The 19,246-nt window shown below is 42.2% G+C and overlaps 3 protein-coding genes across 4 annotated transcripts; 1 reads left to right on the top strand and 2 right to left on the bottom strand.

Moving 5' to 3' along the window:
• Positions 1-1,059: 1,059 nt before the first annotated feature.
• LOC121969420 (AP2-like ethylene-responsive transcription factor TOE3) lies at positions 1,060-4,057 on the bottom strand. The gene is made up of 10 exons (XM_042519518.1): positions 3,032-4,057; positions 2,892-2,917; positions 2,715-2,745; positions 2,558-2,645; positions 2,324-2,469; positions 2,170-2,214; positions 2,009-2,100; positions 1,775-1,929; positions 1,516-1,689; positions 1,060-1,440 (listed from the first exon to the last, which is right to left on the bottom strand). The coding sequence occupies exons 1-10, from the start codon at positions 3,487-3,489 to the stop codon at positions 1,252-1,254; spliced, it is 1,404 nt and encodes a 467-aa protein (XP_042375452.1). The 5' UTR covers positions 3,490-4,057; the 3' UTR covers positions 1,060-1,251.
• A 1,142-nt stretch (positions 4,058-5,199) lies between these two features.
• LOC121969418 (probable E3 ubiquitin-protein ligase HIP1) lies at positions 5,200-10,438 on the bottom strand. Of its 2 annotated transcripts, none has more exons than XM_042519517.1 (8): positions 9,945-10,438; positions 7,800-8,246; positions 6,988-7,709; positions 6,774-6,824; positions 6,230-6,322; positions 5,999-6,145; positions 5,807-5,930; positions 5,200-5,466 (listed from the first exon to the last, which is right to left on the bottom strand). In XM_042519517.1, exons 2-8 carry the CDS (start codon positions 8,215-8,217, stop codon positions 5,450-5,452), a joined length of 1,572 nt encoding a protein of 523 aa, XP_042375451.1. In that variant the 5' UTR covers positions 8,218-8,246; positions 9,945-10,438; the 3' UTR covers positions 5,200-5,449. The 2 variants fall into 2 exon arrangements, with proteins under 2 accessions (XP_042375451.1, XP_042375450.1); XM_042519516.1 differs by having other exon boundaries at positions 5,200-5,439.
• Positions 10,439-12,743: 2,305 nt separating this feature from the next.
• On the top strand, positions 12,744-15,414 carry LOC121969417 (probable LRR receptor-like serine/threonine-protein kinase At4g37250). The gene is made up of 2 exons (XM_042519515.1): positions 12,744-14,439; positions 14,528-15,414. Exons 1-2 carry the CDS (start codon positions 12,744-12,746, stop codon positions 15,259-15,261), a joined length of 2,430 nt encoding a protein of 809 aa, XP_042375449.1. The 3' UTR covers positions 15,262-15,414.
• The last annotated feature ends 3,832 nt before the right edge of the window (positions 15,415-19,246 follow it).

Genomic DNA, 19,246 nt, shown 5'->3' with positions numbered 1-19,246 from the left:
AGGCAGATCACAATTAATATTTTTTTCTGCTACAAATTATAGAGTGGGTGTCACATTTAACAAAATTTAATTAAATTTTATAATACAGTACGTTAATTTTTAAAGAAAAGGTTAACTATTAAAATTATCGGATACTTTATAGCTTTTAATAAATTTATTATCACTATTGAAAATAATAAATTTATCATGCAAATATAATTCTATCAAGAATCCTTGATACCTAAATTGAGATATAACATAATAAAAAGTGTGGATTAAAAGATGATTAAACGTGCAAACACTCCATAGATTAATTAATAAATTCTTGATATAATTTTGGTTATATGATATATTTATTATATTTTATATAGTGAAAGACTATAAATTGAAAGGATTTTAACGTCATTAGACTGACAAACACTCTTAAATCCAAATCAGAATCCATATTAACCCCAAAATATACATCCTTTCTTGTCCTTTTATACTGATTCTCGCACACTGCATGCTAGTTCCTATTTGTACCCTGAACCAAGACACGTACTTCATTACCCTTTGAAGAAAACCCCCCCAAACAGCGAAGCTGCATGCATGCACTGCCACAACAAGCTGCATCAGAAGATATAGCAAGCACCATGGATCTGCAAACTATAATTGGACCCCTTAAATTTGTTCCCAAGTGCTGGCTTTCATCACGACGTCTCGCTGAAAAGGAAACATTGCTTATTTAGCACGAAAAAGTATAGGTCTCCCTAAGTGTCAGACAGGAAGTAGGGAGCTATCATAGATCTATCAGATTCTTTTGGGAAACAAAAACTCGTTCTTGTACTGCTGTAGTTTAGCTATACAGAGGAAGGCATCATCCCGTCTCTCTCTCTCTCTCTCTCTCTCCCTGCGTAGACGCCATGGAAGGACATTGAAGTGTGTGAGAGGTACTGGCACGCCATTGCAATGTCATTATTTCTATGTAGTCAATTATGAGTATTAGATGGACAAATTGTTGTTCTGATGGTGCAATCCCCCTTTCGCATCAGTGTCCTTTCTCTGATTCAAAGGACCGCACTGTGCTTCCGAATGATGGCATGCAAGAAGCTGCAACTTATTGATTGATTTAATCTTCAAAGAAATAGAGGAACAATTGACCAAACGGCACAACAGACACTCTATTAATCGTCTTTTACACCGTAAAAGGAGCTGCAAATGTTTGACGTTGTTGTCGTGGTGTGCAAGGGGGGGTGGAAGGAAAACATGGTTGCTCACTGGAGGTTGATTTTGCTACCGGTGGCAGGAATCCTGATGATGCTGCAAAACTAATGACGGCGAACCGTTCGGCGGCGGACGGAGTTGTGGACCGAAGCTGAAGCCCGACCCCCAACCCATGTGCCGCTGTCGTCGTTCCTCATCGCTGCTCGATAATGCAGGCCATTTGCCTGATCCTTCTCCATTGCTGCTGCCTCCTGGAAACTGTATCAGGAAAGGAGAGTGTGCTAAAATTGTGATCAAAGTGAATTCAGAACGATTAGGTTGAGTGCCACACACTTGATGCAAGCTATTGAGGTTGAATTGCTGTGGCATTACGTCGAACATCGACAAGGCACTGCTGGTGTTCGATTGGAAAGGAATGTAGTTGAATGTTTCATTGACTTTAGGACTTGGATACTGAATGAACCCATTGCTATGCTGGAACATTCCAGGGTTGTTTCTTCCTTCAGCCTAGCAGCCGAAGTGAATTATGCGAAAATTCACGATTCCTTTATGAATAAGTAGTATCTGAAAGAGTCTAAAGAGATCATCATACCTTAAATCCCATTCTCTGATTCCATCCTGAATCAGAAGCCTTGTACAAATTCTTATTGACGATATCGGAAGTGTTATCGTCCACAACCTCGATGTTGTTTCTTTTAGAGCATGAAGTCCCCAAGCTTAGGTCCAGATCATGCTCAGCAGAATCAGCTACAAGAGTAGATTTAGTGTTAGATGATCAACTTGACCAACAACAAAGATTGTGCGAAGTGATTAGTGCTCTTCTTACTCGGTATGTCAAACTCATTCTCATAGATTTTATGATCAAAATTGGTTAAAGCATCCTTCCCATTGAACTTGATTGCTGCCTTGTCATAAGCTCTAGATATTCCAAAACAGACTTTATCAAGAACTCTTTCTTGAAGCAATTACAATAAGAACTTCAAATACCTTGCAGCTTCGATCTCGGTCTCGTAGAGCCCCAGGTATACATATCTGGGGGAAAAACATAAACCAGTATTGCATTGCGATGAAGTAGCACGTGATGAGAAGAACAAGTTAAACACAAGATGCAATTCGATAAACTGAAGGCAAAGAGGCATACTTTTTGCCTAAGAACTGGCCCATTCTGGCCTCCCACCTCCCACATTTGTGCAAGGTGACCCCTCTGAACTTGGAGCTCCCTCGAGGGAAGCCCGTGCTTTGGCGCCGGAGCACTTGAACAAACTCTTCCTTGGTCGCATTGCCCATCTTCACCATCAACAAGCATTCTCCTTTCGAATTAGACAATTCTCAGAACAAACAAGGAATAAAAGAAGGATTTTGATACACAATTTACTTGTTTTATATCTTCCTTATAGTCATCCAAACTGAAATTGATATCAGCCTCCAATCCGCGGAACTTGATTGCGGCTCGATCGTATGCTCTGGTTTAGAAAACTCGAAAACTTGAGATCTTGGAACAAGAACTAGTTTAGAGTTCATTAGGGACAAACCTTGCCGCTGCATATGCTGTGTCGAATCCACCTACAACAATTATTTGCATCGCAAACAAGAACAAGATGAGATCTTTAGGTACATTCATAGGCCTATTTAATGTTTCGAACAAGAACAAGATGAAATCTTGATGAGCATTTGGAAATTTGAGCAGGAGATGATTGATTCGTGCGTACCTAGATACACTTGCTTTCCACAGTCCCTGCAAAAAGTTTGTTTGAATCTAAATCAAAAGATTTGTTTTTTGTTTTCTTTTTGGTGGTTGAATCGGAAGTTCGCTACAAAAGGGGGAAAAGATGAGAAGAATGAAACTAACCATATATGGGATTCCCATCGGCCTGTCCTTCGGTAGAAGGTCACACCACGGTACTGTGAGCTTCTCGACCTCGGCCCTCGCCGGCTCTTCTTCACGGACGCCAGCCTCGCCTCCGCTACCGCCGACACCGACGGGTGGCGCAGGTTGTTCCCACTCCAAAGCGGGTGAGGGGGCGCCGCCGCCGCCGCCACTTCCGAGCTCTCCCCAGGCTGAACCCCCTCCCCGTCGTCGGAAGGGAAGAACTGGTGAGTCACGACGGCGGACGAGCCAGAAATGGAGAACCCGAAGATCCTTCCGACGCCGGCTTCCCGCTCCTCGGACGTCTCGGCGGAATCCTCGTTCTCTTCATCGGCCGACGCTACCCCCGCTGCCTTCCCCTTCTCGTCCTCTTCCCCGTATTCGGCGGAGGCCGCCGGAGACGCCGTCGGCTCGTCGTTGAGATCCCACACGTCGTCCATCCAAAAAAATAAATCCAACCAAAACTCCCACCTTTCTCGCCTTTCCAATACAAAAATCCAACCTTTCCCACCTCCCGACCTCAAAAATCCAATCTTTACCTTCCAACGATCCGCAAATCCTTCTCCGCCATGCTCCAAACACAGGACGGGGCAGACTCAAGTGCTCAAGAAATGGCAGAAGGGGTGAGGAGAAGAAGAAGAAGCAGAAGAAACAGACCGATGCCAAAAAGCAGCAGCTTTACAAAACTCAGTGCCACAGATAGGCATCAATATCATCATCAGCGGCAGCAGCGGCTAAAATTATTATAAAGGCGACGAGGAGATTTCTTCAATTTGCTGTGCTGTGAATTGACAGCAACAGAATTATTCTACTATTTTTTTACCTTCTCCTTTTGGCAATCTTGCTCAATGATATCCTTTATTGTGCTCCTCTGCAGCAACCAATCGCCTCTCTTCTCTCTCTGAGTCCTCTCCTCTCCCTCCCACACCAGCCCCATTTATTGCCGCACAAGTAGAAAACGGCAAAGAATCACTTCCTCGCCTTGCCCTCCCACGTTAACCAAATCGAAAACACTAATAGGTTCTGTTTAAAAAACACTGCCCTCAAAGCGTTTCTTAGCCCTCTTTATCATTTTTCCCCTCTCTCTTCTTTTATGCGCTGCGCTTCCAAATTCCGATGCAGCTCAGACTCTCAGTCATGTCTGTGTTACCGAAATATTACAGATTTTTTTTTGTTTATTTTCATTTTTGCTCTCTATATTTTATTTATTCTTTTACCCACATAATTTAAAATTTTACATCTTACTTTTTTATAATTTAATAAAAATAAAATAACATGTCTTTACCCTCATAACCCGGGGCTAAATAAAATCATTACTATCCTTCATAATAGTTTTTTTTAAAAAAAAAAATCCGTTTAGTTTGAAGGGTGAATGAAGAAAGTTGATGGCTTTATTGTGAAGGTGAGCCATTCATCGAATTAAATCATTAAAGAATGGCACACGCAAGAAATACTATAAACTTGTGGAGGTTACGTGATCTGCCGACGACGAGTAAACAATTCCTAGAATCGAACTCACGTGTTAATCTTTTTATCGAGGGCAGCCACTAAACAAAGCCGGGAGATTTAGCCTCTCTATCTGTTTCAGGAATCATTTTGCCTCCTTTTTTTTTTTTTTTTGTCTATTGGCTTCTGATTATGATAATTGCAGCCAACCAGTGTTAGATATTGTGATCATGTTCTAACTTCGAAGACAAGATTCCACCTCATTAAACTATGTTTTTGTTTTTTGTTTTCGAAACTCACTAGTTGTAGCCATTCTTTAATTGGTCTGATTCTATATAATATTTGTGGTGGGAACTAAAGACAGTTTACAATTTTTATAAGTTGTCTGTAAAAACTAATCCAGTATGGATGAAGCACGATTTATCAAACTATACTAAACTAAAACAAGATTATTTTAATTTAAGATTTAAATAATTAAGTGACATTAGATGTTAATATTTTATATTGTAGAGTTAGTGAGTTAATAATTGTATTAGGTTATTAGTTAGAGTAAATTTGTTCATGCTGTAGGTCAGGAGGAGGGGCTTCTTTGTAGGGTTAGTTAGCTATAGGGTTTTTAAATAGAAGAAAGAAAGCGTGGAACACAATACAAGGGCCTAAAGTACAATGTTGAATGAAGAATCCAACGAAAATTGTTGAAACAAACTTGCTTTCTTTTTTTTAAAAAGAAAATTCCTCTTTTTTACTGAAATCTGAAGGAGTGTGTCTTCAACAAATAGCCACAGGCATCAGTTACATCACCTCAATCAAGTCTGCACTACTGTTAAATCTGTCACCTTTACTTCACTCTATTTGATTAGGAAGATCATATCAGTTCCTCCTTTTCCTCTCCATCCTTGTCCCTCCACGTTGGAAATGATTGTGCACTGGGCCATTCGGTTCACCTGACCGTCATCAATCTCTTTGGCTTTCTATCAGATAAGAAAAAAAAACGCATGGACTAAAACAAAATGGTTAAAAATGATATTTAATCTCTTCTCTTTTTTGTCTCCTTTGGAAAAAAACTAGAGAGGAAGAGGGAAAATAGGGAAACACAAGAAGACTGTTGAAGTCCTACTGTTTACCTTCCAAGGACACCAGAATCAAGTGCACAAATTGTTCATATTATGTAAATTGCAAAAATCATGGGAACATAATATTTGATATCCAGAATGAAAAAGAATATAACCAAAACAAAAAGAAATCAAGAATTGGAGTAATTCAGTAAAGACTGGCATGTACTACTTTTAAAGCATCACTCATCCATCTTACCAAGGGCAGTTGTTTTGCAGATGGGGCATAGATTCTTTATTGTCAGCCATTGCTTGATGCACGCATAGTGGAAATCATGACCACAATCCAATCGCCCAAGCTCTTCCCCTTCGGTGAATTCTTCCTGCCACAAGACAAAATATGGCAGTTATTTTGCGTTGAGGGCGAGCATAAAGCCAGATATCGACTCACCTGACAAATGCAGCATGGCTCTACTTCTGCCGCAGATGTTTCAGAGACAGTAGATACATACTTGCATTGCTGTAGGCAGTGGAGAATTTTATCATCGCTTAGTCCAGTGTTGACACTACCTATTCGGTTTTCCAGTGCCAGCAATTCCTGAAGCATGAAGAAGCATTAAAAACAAAAGTTTGACACGTCTTAATCCGATGAAGTAAATCCAGAAGAGAAGAATTTGGCTACCTCATAAGACATATTATCAACATCCATTCGCATATATCTGTAACTGTCTTGGAGATTGATGCCTAAAAATGCTGACCCGGCTCGTAAAACTTCCTGACCGAATGCATTAACAGTACCAGTTCAGTAGCATCGTACCATAACACTTAGTGTGAGCACAACCATACAAAGACATAGGACATTGCAGGTATTAGACTGTCTAGTTATTATTATCTACTATAAGTAAAATTGATCTTATGTTAAAGGACTCTTTGTACCTATAACCTATAGCAATTGATGTTATGTTATGCAGACCAATTGCTAGACAACACCGCACCATTACAGTTATCAGCCATTGCACTAGTGCTGTCTTTTCCAAGGATGACACAAGTGAGGTCTTAATCAAATTTTTTTTGGTCATCTTATATTTTGTGTAACAAGTTGGCATTGATCAATGCTTAAAAGTATAACCATGTCTAATAAGGCATACATAAGACAATATTCACAGAACTGCTGAAAGGAGGACAAATGCTGCACAAATGTAGTAAAGGAAAAAAATAGAACTAACCTCACGAAGTACATTATCACCCTGGCGAATGAGATGCATAATATCCTGAATCTACAATAGTAAGGATAATGTCATTCCATATTAAGCAAGACTAAAGAAAATAAAATTATATATATATATATATATATATATATATATATATATATATATCAAATACTAAACCATTTCAATCTTAACACTTTCTAATAGCACCATTCATCAACCTAGCACATACCGCTGACATCCAGTTCCTTCCTTCTCTTGCAGCAGCTGCAAAAATATCTGCGATCATGGGAATGCCCAAAGCACCACTAGATATGAGCTGTTGAACACGGGAAACAGCACTAGATATCTGGTGTTGATTTAGGTAAGCTAACCAATTTGCTCCTTCTAATGAATAGACACCAAACTCGATAACGACCTGTGATGTAAGCAGTGAATTACCAAATAAAACTGGGTTGCCACTGGCTGAAGCCGAAGTTGTTTGGTCCTGTATCATATTCCTAATGGCAATTGGGAGAACAAAGACTTGCCCTGAGATATTGATTGGAACACATAGCAGATGCAATTCTGCAGCTGCACGATCAACCACATCTGCCCTGGAGCCTGAAGAACTACCTATTTCCATTCTTGAAATGCCACTCTGTCGGAACCGGGAAGGAACACTACGTACATGGTGTTGCCTGTATGGCTCCAAATTGCTACCCAAAAACCTAACATACATCGGCTGATTAGGCAGGACTAGTGCAGATGATGATTGGGGAGACAAAGGATTATGATTAATATTGTTATATTGTGACCGTATATCAGGTGCAGATGCATTAGCTCCATCAACATGGCTGATTCTCCTTCGGGTATTCCGCTGAAACCATTCACTAGTTCTAGCTTCGCAAACAGAAGTATGGTCAAAAGTTCCATCTCTTTGTACACTGCTGATTCTTGCATTTATTTCATTGCCTGCATGATTTACACCTGTTTAATTACATAAATAAACCAGATATTCTCCTAAAAGAAGAGAAAAAAGAGAAGTCTCAAAAATATTCTCACCTTCATTAAGGTTACTAGAATTTTGACTCTCTGAGCATTCCCCGAGGTCTCTTTCAATGTTCTTTCGCTTGTCTGAATAGCATTCTGCTACATTTTGTTCCTCTCCATCATTGTTGGAAAAGGAAGCCCTAGAAGAACTCCCTCCTGAGGAGTTTTCAGGGAAGGAAACCTGCTGGCACAGTGTTAAACTTGGATTACTGATTTCTGAATGAAGTCCTGATTCAGGAACCTGTCTGCTTAGTTCAGCATGCCCTGTATTATAGCTTGAGTCACGGTGGGCTATATTCAAGCTAGCATTCTCTTGGCTAGCTTCATTTTCGCAGGAGACAGTTCCGCTAGATAATCGCGAGTTGTCAAGTAAGCCCTCGCTCTCAGCTGAAACAGGGACAAGTTCATTCCGGAGATTTTTTTGATCCATGACAGAATTGATTGAACTAGGAAGTCAACCTATATGAAAAGCTTAGATAACAACTCAGTAGTAGGTGCATAGGAAATTGTACATAAATGGAAGAAGAAAGACCAGTTCTTTAATAGATCAAACTTCAAATAACTATGAAGGATAAGTGTTAGCAAATCACTACTTTGATAAATGAAAGAAGGCTTTTAACCAAAATAAGAAAGATTTCCAAATTATTAAAGTGGGACTGATATCAAATTCAACAGAAAACAATTACCAACTTCGGTGAATAGTGAATTTTGCAATATCAATGCAAATTATAAGAGCTTCAGATAATCCATTTATCCACATATATTTCCTATCTTTATGGAATGAAGATATGTAGCATATATTCTCACTATGGACAACAAAGACAAAACGTTGACATTACTCGTGCTATTACAAAATTTGCTTCATGCTCTTGACTTGTCAGAACATCTAGTAGACCACAGAATTACTAAGGCATCATTCAACTGTCAGCATTCGATTCTGGTAGGCACAACAACCTTAACATCCTTAGACAAGAATTTATGAAAAAGGTAATGAAAAAATACACATAGGTGAATGACGGAAACTTATTAAGGAAAAGTGTCGATCCTACAAGTGTCACCATGTATAATGAAAAATGTATCAGATGAGAAAAAGGGATATATCCTTGTTGAACAAACTTCAATTTTCCATTTTATTTTCATTTTATGTCAAGTTGGAATAAGCTTCTCCTAAATCAATTAAAAAGGATAGATAATCGTAAGGCTTATCCTTAGCAAATCAGGAGGCAATAGCTAACTTCCGTAGAAAAATTCCAATTGCTAGTTGGGAACTTACCTACAGCTGATTCCTAATACCTTCATATCATACATAAAATTGAACATGGTATCAAGGTGCCAGTTAAATTTCAAGATTCCTAAAAAGAATACTCACTGAGCAACTTACAATTTTGCAACTATACTGTTGCATCTCACTTTACCATTTTTAACCTAAGGCCTTGAATGTGTGCTATTTATGAAGATCATTTTCTTGTCCAAGGGGGTTACATTGATCCTATTAGTGATAGTAATCACTCATACTTCCTAATAAAAGACACAAGATATTTTGCTCATATCATGTGTATATTCAACGTATATATTTTGCTCCATCAGATAATTCTTATGGATAAATCATAGAATTCGAAGATTGACCATGCATCCTCCCTTAGATGAAGTGAAAAACTACAGGTCTTGGATATGCATCATATTGTTCAATTCTAATCAGCATGGCAGCTGATCCAACGATTTCTCATGTCAAATGATGAGCTCTCATACCAGTGGATGATTGATTTCATATGCATTGCAAGGATTCGACTCATAAACACTGGTTAACAGAAACCAAAGGCAATATAATGCGAGAAAAGATTCGGCACTAGTAATGATCAGTGCTTAACAAATAAAGAACACAAGAAAAAGAATATATAGCCAACAATATCTGAAACATCGGCATCACTGCTTCATCCCCTAAAAGAAGAAGCTCCTCAAACAAAAAGAAAAAAAAAAAGACAGAGGAAGAAAATATTCAGTGAAGAAACGATACGAAATGGCATTATCTAACCACCAAAGAAGATCAATCGGCAAAATCGTTCTTTTTCTCCTAGCAGAAAACAAGAGTAAATGCAAAAATCTCTCGGAAACTGAATCTTGACATGGAATCGGGGAAGCGGAACCTAAAGTGATCACCTTCGAAGCGCCAACCAATCTGGAAGAAGCTTCCTCCGCCGCTCCCCTGCGAAACTCCACACAAACCGCGCTGCCGTCTTCGGCTGCTGCCCTTCCCAGACCGATGACAAGGCGACAGGAGGCGGCCTTAAAAGGACGAGGGAGGCGGCGAGAAGACGCCGAATGAAATCAGGAAGCAAATGAAAGAAATGAGGAATGCGATTGGAAATGGGGAGTCCAAAGAATTTGGTTGCCGTTTCTTTATATATCTTTTTTTTCTTCGCTTTTTCTTTCCTTGGCCCTCGTAATTCTTCTAATTTTCAACCCACTGCCAATTTATCGAGCCAAAGTTTTAAATTTAAATGAGAAGAATTCCATTTTAACCCTCACACTTGAGCTCCATTTTTTTTTAAAAAAATATCTTAAAAATGCCTCTAAAATTTATAAATAGCCAAGGGAAAAAAAATAGTTAGCTTACGCAAAGAGATTAAATAGGAAACATGTCAATTCTTTGAATTTTTAGCTCCACTTATATAATTTTTAATGCATATATCTTTGGATAAAAATTTTAAAAAAAATATCCTTAATTATTAAAACTATAAAGTGTTCGGTACAACTGTACCATTTTAAAATAAATTAATTTAATTAAGTTAAAAAAAATTATACCTAAATCACTTATATATTTATTTTTTATTAACTTAATTAAAACTACATTCAATTGGCTACTACGGCGTTATATTAATTCATCAAAAGATAATATGATGAACCAAAACTCCTACTGATATAAAATTTCAAAAATGAATAGAATCACATTTGATATATTATACGTAATCTTCCTACAAAAGACTATTTTCATAACTTAAACTTTTGATCATAAAATCATACTGTCCTTTTATTATATTAATTTATTAAAACTATTTAAATTTAATCAAAATAATTTTAACATGATGAAAATCATCATAATATTATTTAGCAGTCATTAATTGATTAATACAATGTTGTAACAATAGTATTATAAAGATTTAAAATATGTAATCCATTCTGATTAAATTTAAATCATTTTAAAGGTATTGATAAAGAATTTTTTATATAAAAATGCCTTATTTTTTTATTAAGTTGAATTGTAATAACTAATATACAATAACTCCGAGGCAACTACCACATAGTTCTTATAATAATGTTGAAATATATATATATATATATATATTTTAAATAACAGCCTTTTAACAATTCTAATATATTCTCCTATTTAAAGGAGTGAATTCTGCCATATATATATATATATATATATATATATAAGTATTTAAAATAATATTTTAAGAAAATATTTTATAAAACAAAGAGCAATTTATTCATGAGTGACTAGTGGTCCTTGCCCTATTTATTCCATGAGTGAATTCTGGAGTGGACCATAAACATTGGCTGTGAAAGAAGAGATAAACGGTCATTCAACCTCAGGATTCACTGTGTTAAAAATAGGGGTGTAAACGGGTTAACTCACTCATGAACTACCCCGCTCTAGGTTTAAAAAAAAGTTCATTCGAACTTGTTCGATTAAGTTGATGAGTTGAGTTTGAACATGATTTTGAGCTCTAAAATATTATTGAATGGAACTCAAGTTTAATAGTATTTGATTTATGAAATATATATATATATGGCTCGAGTTTAGGGATACCAAATCAAATCCGAGCTCGAGTCTCTTATTTTCGTCTCGACTAGACTCGATTATGTATATATATATATTGGGCTCGAGTTTTGGGATACCAAATCAAATCCAAGCTCGAGTTTCTTATTTTCGTCTTGACTAGACTCAATTACACCCTATTCAAGAGGAAAGGAGAGAGACTCCAACTGATAAACGGACAACTTGTATAACTCTCGGGCATCCCTAGCGTAATCAGAGGATTAGGTTTTGTATTTATTCTGCCGTCCGTAATTAATGCACAGGGTGGCCAACAGATCCTTCACACCATGAAACTGAAAAGAACGTTTGCACGCCAATTACGTGGGCAGGGATATCTGATGGGCAATCAATGCTCGATTTCGATGCTACCATCGCTTTGAATTCTTGGCTAAAAGAGGAACAAGCTCATGTTTCGAAGCAGAGCAAATAGCGTTCAAAGTGCTCGATGAATTGCCTAACTCACAGGACTATGTATCCTTCCGGGCCTGGTCCCTGGTCCCTGCCATGGCGACAAACAAGGGCTCGACTCCTACCTTTCAGTGCCCAATTCAATGGGCGTTTCTAATCGTCAGGGACGGAGTCTCGTGGGGTCGTCGCTAAATAATGCTACAATGGCTGCTGCCAAGAACTGCGTCTTTGTCTATCAGCTCAAACGTGGAGTGAAAATGAAATTACCAAGATTAAAAGGAAAAGGAGGAACAGTTATTCTCTGGCTGCCTGAAGGTGAAGAATATTTTACGTCTCAAAGAGAAAGTAGCTTTAATTTCAGATGGCGACTGCTCTTCTTTACAGGGCTCGCTGTGCAGCAGCAGCAGCAGCAAATTACTCACTGAATGCTGCAGCGCCTTGAAACCATTCCTACAAGAAAACACTGCACACTGTGAAATAGAAGTTACAAACTTACGATCCTCTGTTTTGCATGGTAATTCACGAACTGTTTTGAAGATTCTCTTCCGGAGCTAGTCTGGACCACCATAATCAAAGCAAGTCTTCAAATCAAGGATGTTTTCCAATGTGTTTCGTTGATTTTGTCCAATCCCCGGCACATGTATTGCAAAAGGCGAATCTGGATTAGAGGAATATATCTGGTAGCGAGACGCCAATATCCATTTCCACACCTTCCTTGTCATCCATCAATGTTGCAGACGACCGGCGTTCTTGCTCTCGTTCTCTGTTCCCTTCTTTCCGTTGCCCCTGCGCTGGGCATGAATCGAGATGGAGAGTTGCTGCTCGGTTTCAAGCGGTCCATCGTCTCCGACCCCCTCGCCGCGCTCGCTGACTGGAACTCCGACGACGCCACGCCGTGCTTCTGGAACGGAGTCGCTTGCATGGGATTCCCCGCTGTGGACAATGCCACTGCGTCCGTTGCCTCCCGTGTTATATCTTTGATTCTTCCTGATTCTCACCTCTCAGGCCGTGTCCCGCCGGAGCTCGGCCTCCTCGAGCATCTTCGCCACCTCGACCTCTCCGGCAACGCGATTTATGGCACACTCCCGGCATCCATTCTCAACGTGTCTGAGCTGCGGATCCTCTCCCTGGCTAGCAACGAGATTTCCGGCGATTTCCCCGATGTCGGTCGCTTGAGCAACCTCCAAGTGCTTAATCTCTCCGGCAATGCTTTGGAAGGCGGAATACCGGCCACCCTCGCGCTGCTTCCGAGACTCGCCGTCGTCTCCGTGGCGAATAATCACCTCTGCGGCGAGCTCACCAAGGGAGGATTTGGCAAAGTTGAGTACTTGGACATGAGCTCCAATCTCGTCAACGGCACAATCCCGCAGGACTTCGACGGACGATGGCTTCGGTACCTTAACCTGTCGCACAACCAGTTAACTGGCGAAATTCCGCCGGCGTTCGCCTCGGAAATTCCGGTGAACGCCACCGTGGATTTGGCCTTCAATCATCTCACCGGAGCAGTTCCACAGGTAGGTGCTTTCGCGTCGCAGAAGCCGCAAGCGTTCGCCGGGAATCCGGAGCTCTGCGGGAAGCCACTCGAGAATCTCTGCACGATCCCCTCCACGCTATATAAGCCGCCGGATCCAACAACCGAAGCCCCATTGGCGTCCAAGTCTCCTCCCGCTTTCGCTGTCCTGCCCAAAAACGCCGAAGGGGATTCACCGGCGAGTGTGGGAAAATCTCAGGGCAGGCTCCGCCCGGCGGTAGTCATTGCGATAGCAGTTGGCGACCTGGCCGGAGTTGGGTTTCTTTTAGCAGTGTTCTTTTACGTGTACCAGACGAAGAAGAAGAAGAGTGGAGAACATAGAGAAGAAATAAGTCAAGAGCACCAGGCAGCCGAGGCTGCTGACACTGAATGCCATGTCTTCGGTGGCCTTCCGTGTTGCCTTACCAAGAAAGGGGACGAAGATCACAGCGATGAGACTTCCGGCGAGTCCACTTCCGTCGAAACAGAGGCAAAGGAGAGACTCCACAAGGGAAGAGAAAGGGATGACGGTGACGGCGGCGGCGGCGGAGGAGGGACCCCTCCACTACCGCGGCAGCTGAAGCCACAGAGGGCCACTCTCGTCACCGTCGACGGAGAGCCGCAGCTGGAGCTCGAAACCCTGCTCAAGGCTTCGGCTTTCGTGATCGGCGCCACCGGGTCGAGTATCGTCTACAAGGCGGTTCTCACCGACGGCACCGCCCTCGCCGTGCGTCGCATCGGAGAGGGCGGCGCCGTTGACAGATTGAAGGACTTCGAAGCGCAGGTCCGTAGCGTCGCCAAGTTCCGCCACCCGAACCTCCTCCGCCTCCGCGGTTTCTACTGGGGCGCCGACGAGAAGCTCCTCATCCACGACTTCGCCTCGAATGGCAGCCTAGCCAACGTCTCATTTACCAGTAAAAATTTCTCTCTCTCTCTCTCTTTCTCTTCTTACTCGTTACGGAATTGATTCACCAACTATGTGCAATCAATTGTGGTTCTTAGAGAAGCTTGGCTCGTCGGCGTTGCACCTGAACTGGGAATCGCGGCTTCGAGTGGCGAGAGGACTGGCCAAGGGACTCGCTTACCTCCACGAGAAGAAGGCCACCCATGGCAACATCAAACCAAGCAACGTTCTCCTGGACGCAGAGATGGAGCCGAAGATCGCCGACTTCGGCCTGGAACGCCTCATCTCCGGCGACGGCGTCCCCCGATTGAGCGCATCAGCTCGGCTCTTCGGAACCAAGCGGCCGGTGCAATCGCCGAGCAACCCGACGGAACTTCCGTCGCCGGCGTTGTCGGGGGTCACTGAAGTCAGCCCTCGCGCATCCACCTCCGGCACGGCGGCGGCCGCTGGGTTGGTTGCGGCGGCACGGTACCAGGCGCCGGAGAAGCTGAAGAACCTGAAGCCCAACGCTAAATGGGACGTGTACTCCTTCGGGGCTCTGCTTCTGGAGTTAGTCGCCGGGAGAGCGCTTTCGGAGGCGGAGATCGGGCAGGGGGCAGCGGGTTTCGTGGTGGAGGAGAGGAACCGGATTCTGAGGATGACGGACCCGGCGGTGAGGGGGGAGGTGGAGGGGCGGGAGGAGGCGCTGCTGCGCTGCTTCAGGCTGGGATTTGATTGCTGCTCGATAGCGCCGCATCGGAGGCCCTCCATTAAGGATGCGGTCTTAGTGTTGGAGAAGGCAGCGCTATGCTCCGCCGCCGCATCCACTGCTTTCGCAATTGCAGAATCATGATGGTGACAACTCAGTAGACTTAGAATAATTTATATGAATCTTTGCACACTATTTGAGAGAATAATTACATGTTCGTTCTCTTCCATTTATCTATTGTAACTAGACATACTATTTCGTATGTAAATTGTATATTCTTAGTTAGTTGGATATAAGTAAATTTATGGGTTAATAGTATGAGTTTTATTTTGAGTTCTTTCTGTTAGATATTAATAACATTGAAGTAATAAATGGAGTACGATCAGTTATTCATCCCCTCTCTTTCTAATATCAATCGATCCTAAAAGTCTCCAATTTGATCCAAGGCACCTTCAACAAGAGGCGCGAGAGTGCCTCTAAGTCGCTTGGAGGTGCCTTTGTTCCATCTAGTTAAACTTCAAAAGGTTAACTCTTCCTTGCACTCGCTTGGGTGATCATCTAGTCGTCCGAAGTTGAGCTCGCCGAACTCAACCCCGACATTCTCCTTGAGCAAACTTCCTTTCCGGTTTCTCATCCATTGAATGTGCCATGCACTTCCTTCTTATCCATCGGTATACTCTTCCATAGCACCTCATCCTTCAGATGTACCAAGTCCATCTACACCCTTCTCATGTCACCCTTCTCGATAACTGTGTATTTCGCTCGATTTCTTGTGTTCTTAAGTTCTTGCACACTTAAAAACAAAGATCAAACACAACATGACTTAACTTGGTTGATCACATCATAATCAACCTAGGATATGTAAGTAACCCATGCTAGTTTTGATGTGATCAACCAAATCAAGTTAGATTCTGTTATGTTTTAATCCTTATGTCTAGGTGTGTATGTAGTTTTAATGTAGTCAACCAAGTCAAGTTAGGTTCTGTTGTGTTTTAATCCTTGTGTCTAAGTGTGCAGGAACTTAAGAGCACAAGAAGTCAAGTGAGAGACGCAGCTAGCGAGAAGGATAGCACGAGAAGGAGTCCACGAGCTCGGTGCATCCGAGGGACGAAGTGCTGCAAAAGAGTATGCTAGCGGATGAGAAGGAAGCGTGCTGCATTTCTGAGGGATGAGAAGCAGGAGCGAAAGATTGCTCAAGAAGGTCGGAAAATGGGTTAGGGTGAGCCCAATTATGGATGACAGAAATGACCTAAGCGAGTGGAGCCAGAACGGAAGCTCGGACAAAAAGTCAACTGGGGAGTTGACTCTTGTTCGAGTGCCCAGAGTTCGGGCACTCAGACCACTTTGGTGCCAGCCGAGGCGACTTGACTCCTCGACGTTGTGGATCAGGATCAGCAAGGGTATGGACGCTCGGAGCGGGATAAATTTTTATCCCACTTCTGTTGCCTAGCTGTTTGCGAGAAGATAATATATGCCAAGTTGGGGGCGCTCGGACCATGCCACGTCGGCAAATGGTCAGTTTCGACCAATGGGCTATAAATAGAACTCTGGTCTTCTCCATTTCGTACAATACTCTGTACTTCGAATCTCTTCTGTTTTTCACTTCCAAGCTTAATTTTCGTATATGAGGCTTCTCCGCCTCCAACATTTTGTTCGAAAAGCAAATCTTCATAGTGAGCTTATTTGTCTTTAAGTAGCAATCCTTTAATTGCCAACCAAGTAAATTGTTTGTCTCATACTCCTTTTAATTATGTAGTATTTTTTAAAGTGTGTAATCGTTTAAGGCTCGATTGTTTGAGAAAGGTATTTGTTGTTTATTTGTATAGGACAATTCACCCTCCTCTTGTCGACCGTAAGGGACCTACAATTAGTATCTGAGCCCAACAGCTTCAGAAGGACTAATTGTCAAATGAAGCATAAAAGATGATGGTCAGGACAAGCATCTACCCATCGAAGTTCGAGGGAGACTTCGCACACTAGAAAAAAATGGATGTATATTTGAAAACCAATTAGATATATTTCCAATCTTAAAAAATAGTTTTTCAGTACCTATCGATGAGCTAAAAAAAATAGAAGAAATCTGAACAAAGAAAAACAAGCTAAATTCGCGGTCAACAGAAAAGTCGAATTCCATCTGCAAAGTGCGCTGCCACCACAAGAGGTAAACATAATCGGAGTTTACAAATCTATAAAAGATCTTTGAGAAAAATTCCTAGAGCTTCATGAAGGATCCTCCAAAGCCAAGCTCACAAGAAGAGATATACTTCGGAACCAACTAACAAATCTGTGACTAAAGGAAGGTGAAACAGTCCCTCAACTGCACACCAAGCTAAAGAGCTAACCACCAAACTCATGAATTAAAAAAAAAAAAAAAAAGATAATTAACCAAGATTCATTAAGGTATGAGCTTAACACTTTTCCTATAACTCCTGAATGATTAACTTTAGTAGTTACATATTACATCTTTAAAGACTTAGAGATAAATAATTTAGAAGAACTATTTTCTATTTTTGAAATTCATGAGTCTAGATGCGCATATCTAAAGGAGTCGAAGCAGAACATTGCCTTAAAGGTAACAATGGAGGAACCAGATTCTGAAACATCTTTTGACAATGACGAAACGACGTTTATGGTAAGAAAATTCAAAAAAAAATTTAGAACTAATAAATTCAATTAAGTGTAGGCTAAAAGAAGAAAATGGAAAGTGAGATGCTATCACTATAATTGATACGGTTGGTAATGGAGGGGCCCAAGAGGAAAGGATTAAAGGAGTCAAAAGTCAGGTGGCGGTCAAAAGTCAAGAGGAGGTGGCAGTCAATAGTCATGGCGACTTGGCGGTCGAAAAATCAGGTGGAGGGGGCAGTCAGAGTTCAGCATGGGGGGTAGCCAAGGGTCAGACAGACTTGTTGATCGTGAGAAAAGATGTAGGAGAATGAGGAGAAAGCCAGGCGGAAGCAAATTGGGATCGGCAGAGCCAGGAGGAAGCAAATTGGGATTGGCAGAGCCAGGCGGAAGCAAATCGGGATCGGCAGAGCCAGGAGGAAGCAAATTGGGATCGACAGAGCCAGGCGGAAGCAAATCGGGATCGGCAGAGCCAGGAGGAAGCAAATTGGGATTGGCATAGCCAGACGGAAGCAAATCGGGATCGGCAGAGCGAGGAGAGAGGGAGAGGAAGAGGCAGGTTGGGATCGGCAGAGCCAGGAGGAAGCAAATTGGGATCGACAGAGCCAGGCGGAAGCAAATCGGGATCGGCAGAGCCAGGAGGAAGCAAATTGGGATTGGCATAGCCAGACGGAAGCAAATCGGGATCGGCAGAGCCAGGAGGAAGCAAATTGGGATCGGCAGAGCCAGGAGGAAGCAAATTGGGATCGGCAGAGCCAGGCGGAAGCAAATCGGGATCGGCAGAGCCAGGAGGAAGCAAATTGGGATTGGCAGAGCCAGGCGGAAGCAAATCGGGATCGGCAGAGCCAGGAGGAAGCAAATTGGGATCGGCAGAGCTAGGCGGAAGCAAATCGGGATCGGCAGAGCCAGGAGGAAGCAAGTTGGGATTGGCAAAGCCAGGCAGAAGCAAGGCGGGATCGGCAGAGCTGAGCAGAGTCAACTCGATCTACAGGTCTGCGGTGGAGGGCTAGGAAATACAAAGCGTAGAGGCAGGTTGGAATCGGCAGAGCTGAGCAGAGTCAGCTCGATCTACAGGTCTACGGTGGAGGGCCAGGAAATACAAAGCGCAGAGGCAGGTTGAGATCGGCAAAGCTGAGCAGAGTCAGACCATCCGGCAGGTGACACTTAGAGGCTGGAAATGATAGGGAGAAGCGAAACCGATACAGGTCACAATGGATCGGAGAAGCTAAGTAGTGCGGGTGCGGAGAATTTCAGCGGTCCTGCGAGAATAATCATTACATTCCAATAGTGCAAGCAAAGGCGGAGGTTCCTGAAACGAAAAGATGCCCTCACAACCAGTAGCAGCCTGCCAGCTGTCTCTCGCTACAAGACAAAACCTATGCGCAAAGGCGGAGGTCCCTAAACAGAAAGATGCTTCCACGACAAATGGCGATACGACAAGTGTCCGGGACTAGACGACAAAGCCCAGCGTCTAACGTTTTCTGACAGGATGGCAGGTTCTAAGAGG

This window comes from Zingiber officinale, chromosome 4A (genome assembly GCF_018446385.1).
Source record: "Zingiber officinale cultivar Zhangliang chromosome 4A, Zo_v1.1, whole genome shotgun sequence".
In the NCBI taxonomy this organism is placed as follows: domain Eukaryota; kingdom Viridiplantae; phylum Streptophyta; class Magnoliopsida; order Zingiberales; family Zingiberaceae; genus Zingiber; species Zingiber officinale.
The sequence above is the reverse complement of the archived record's forward strand: the minus strand, read 5'-3'. Positions and strand labels throughout refer to the sequence as shown.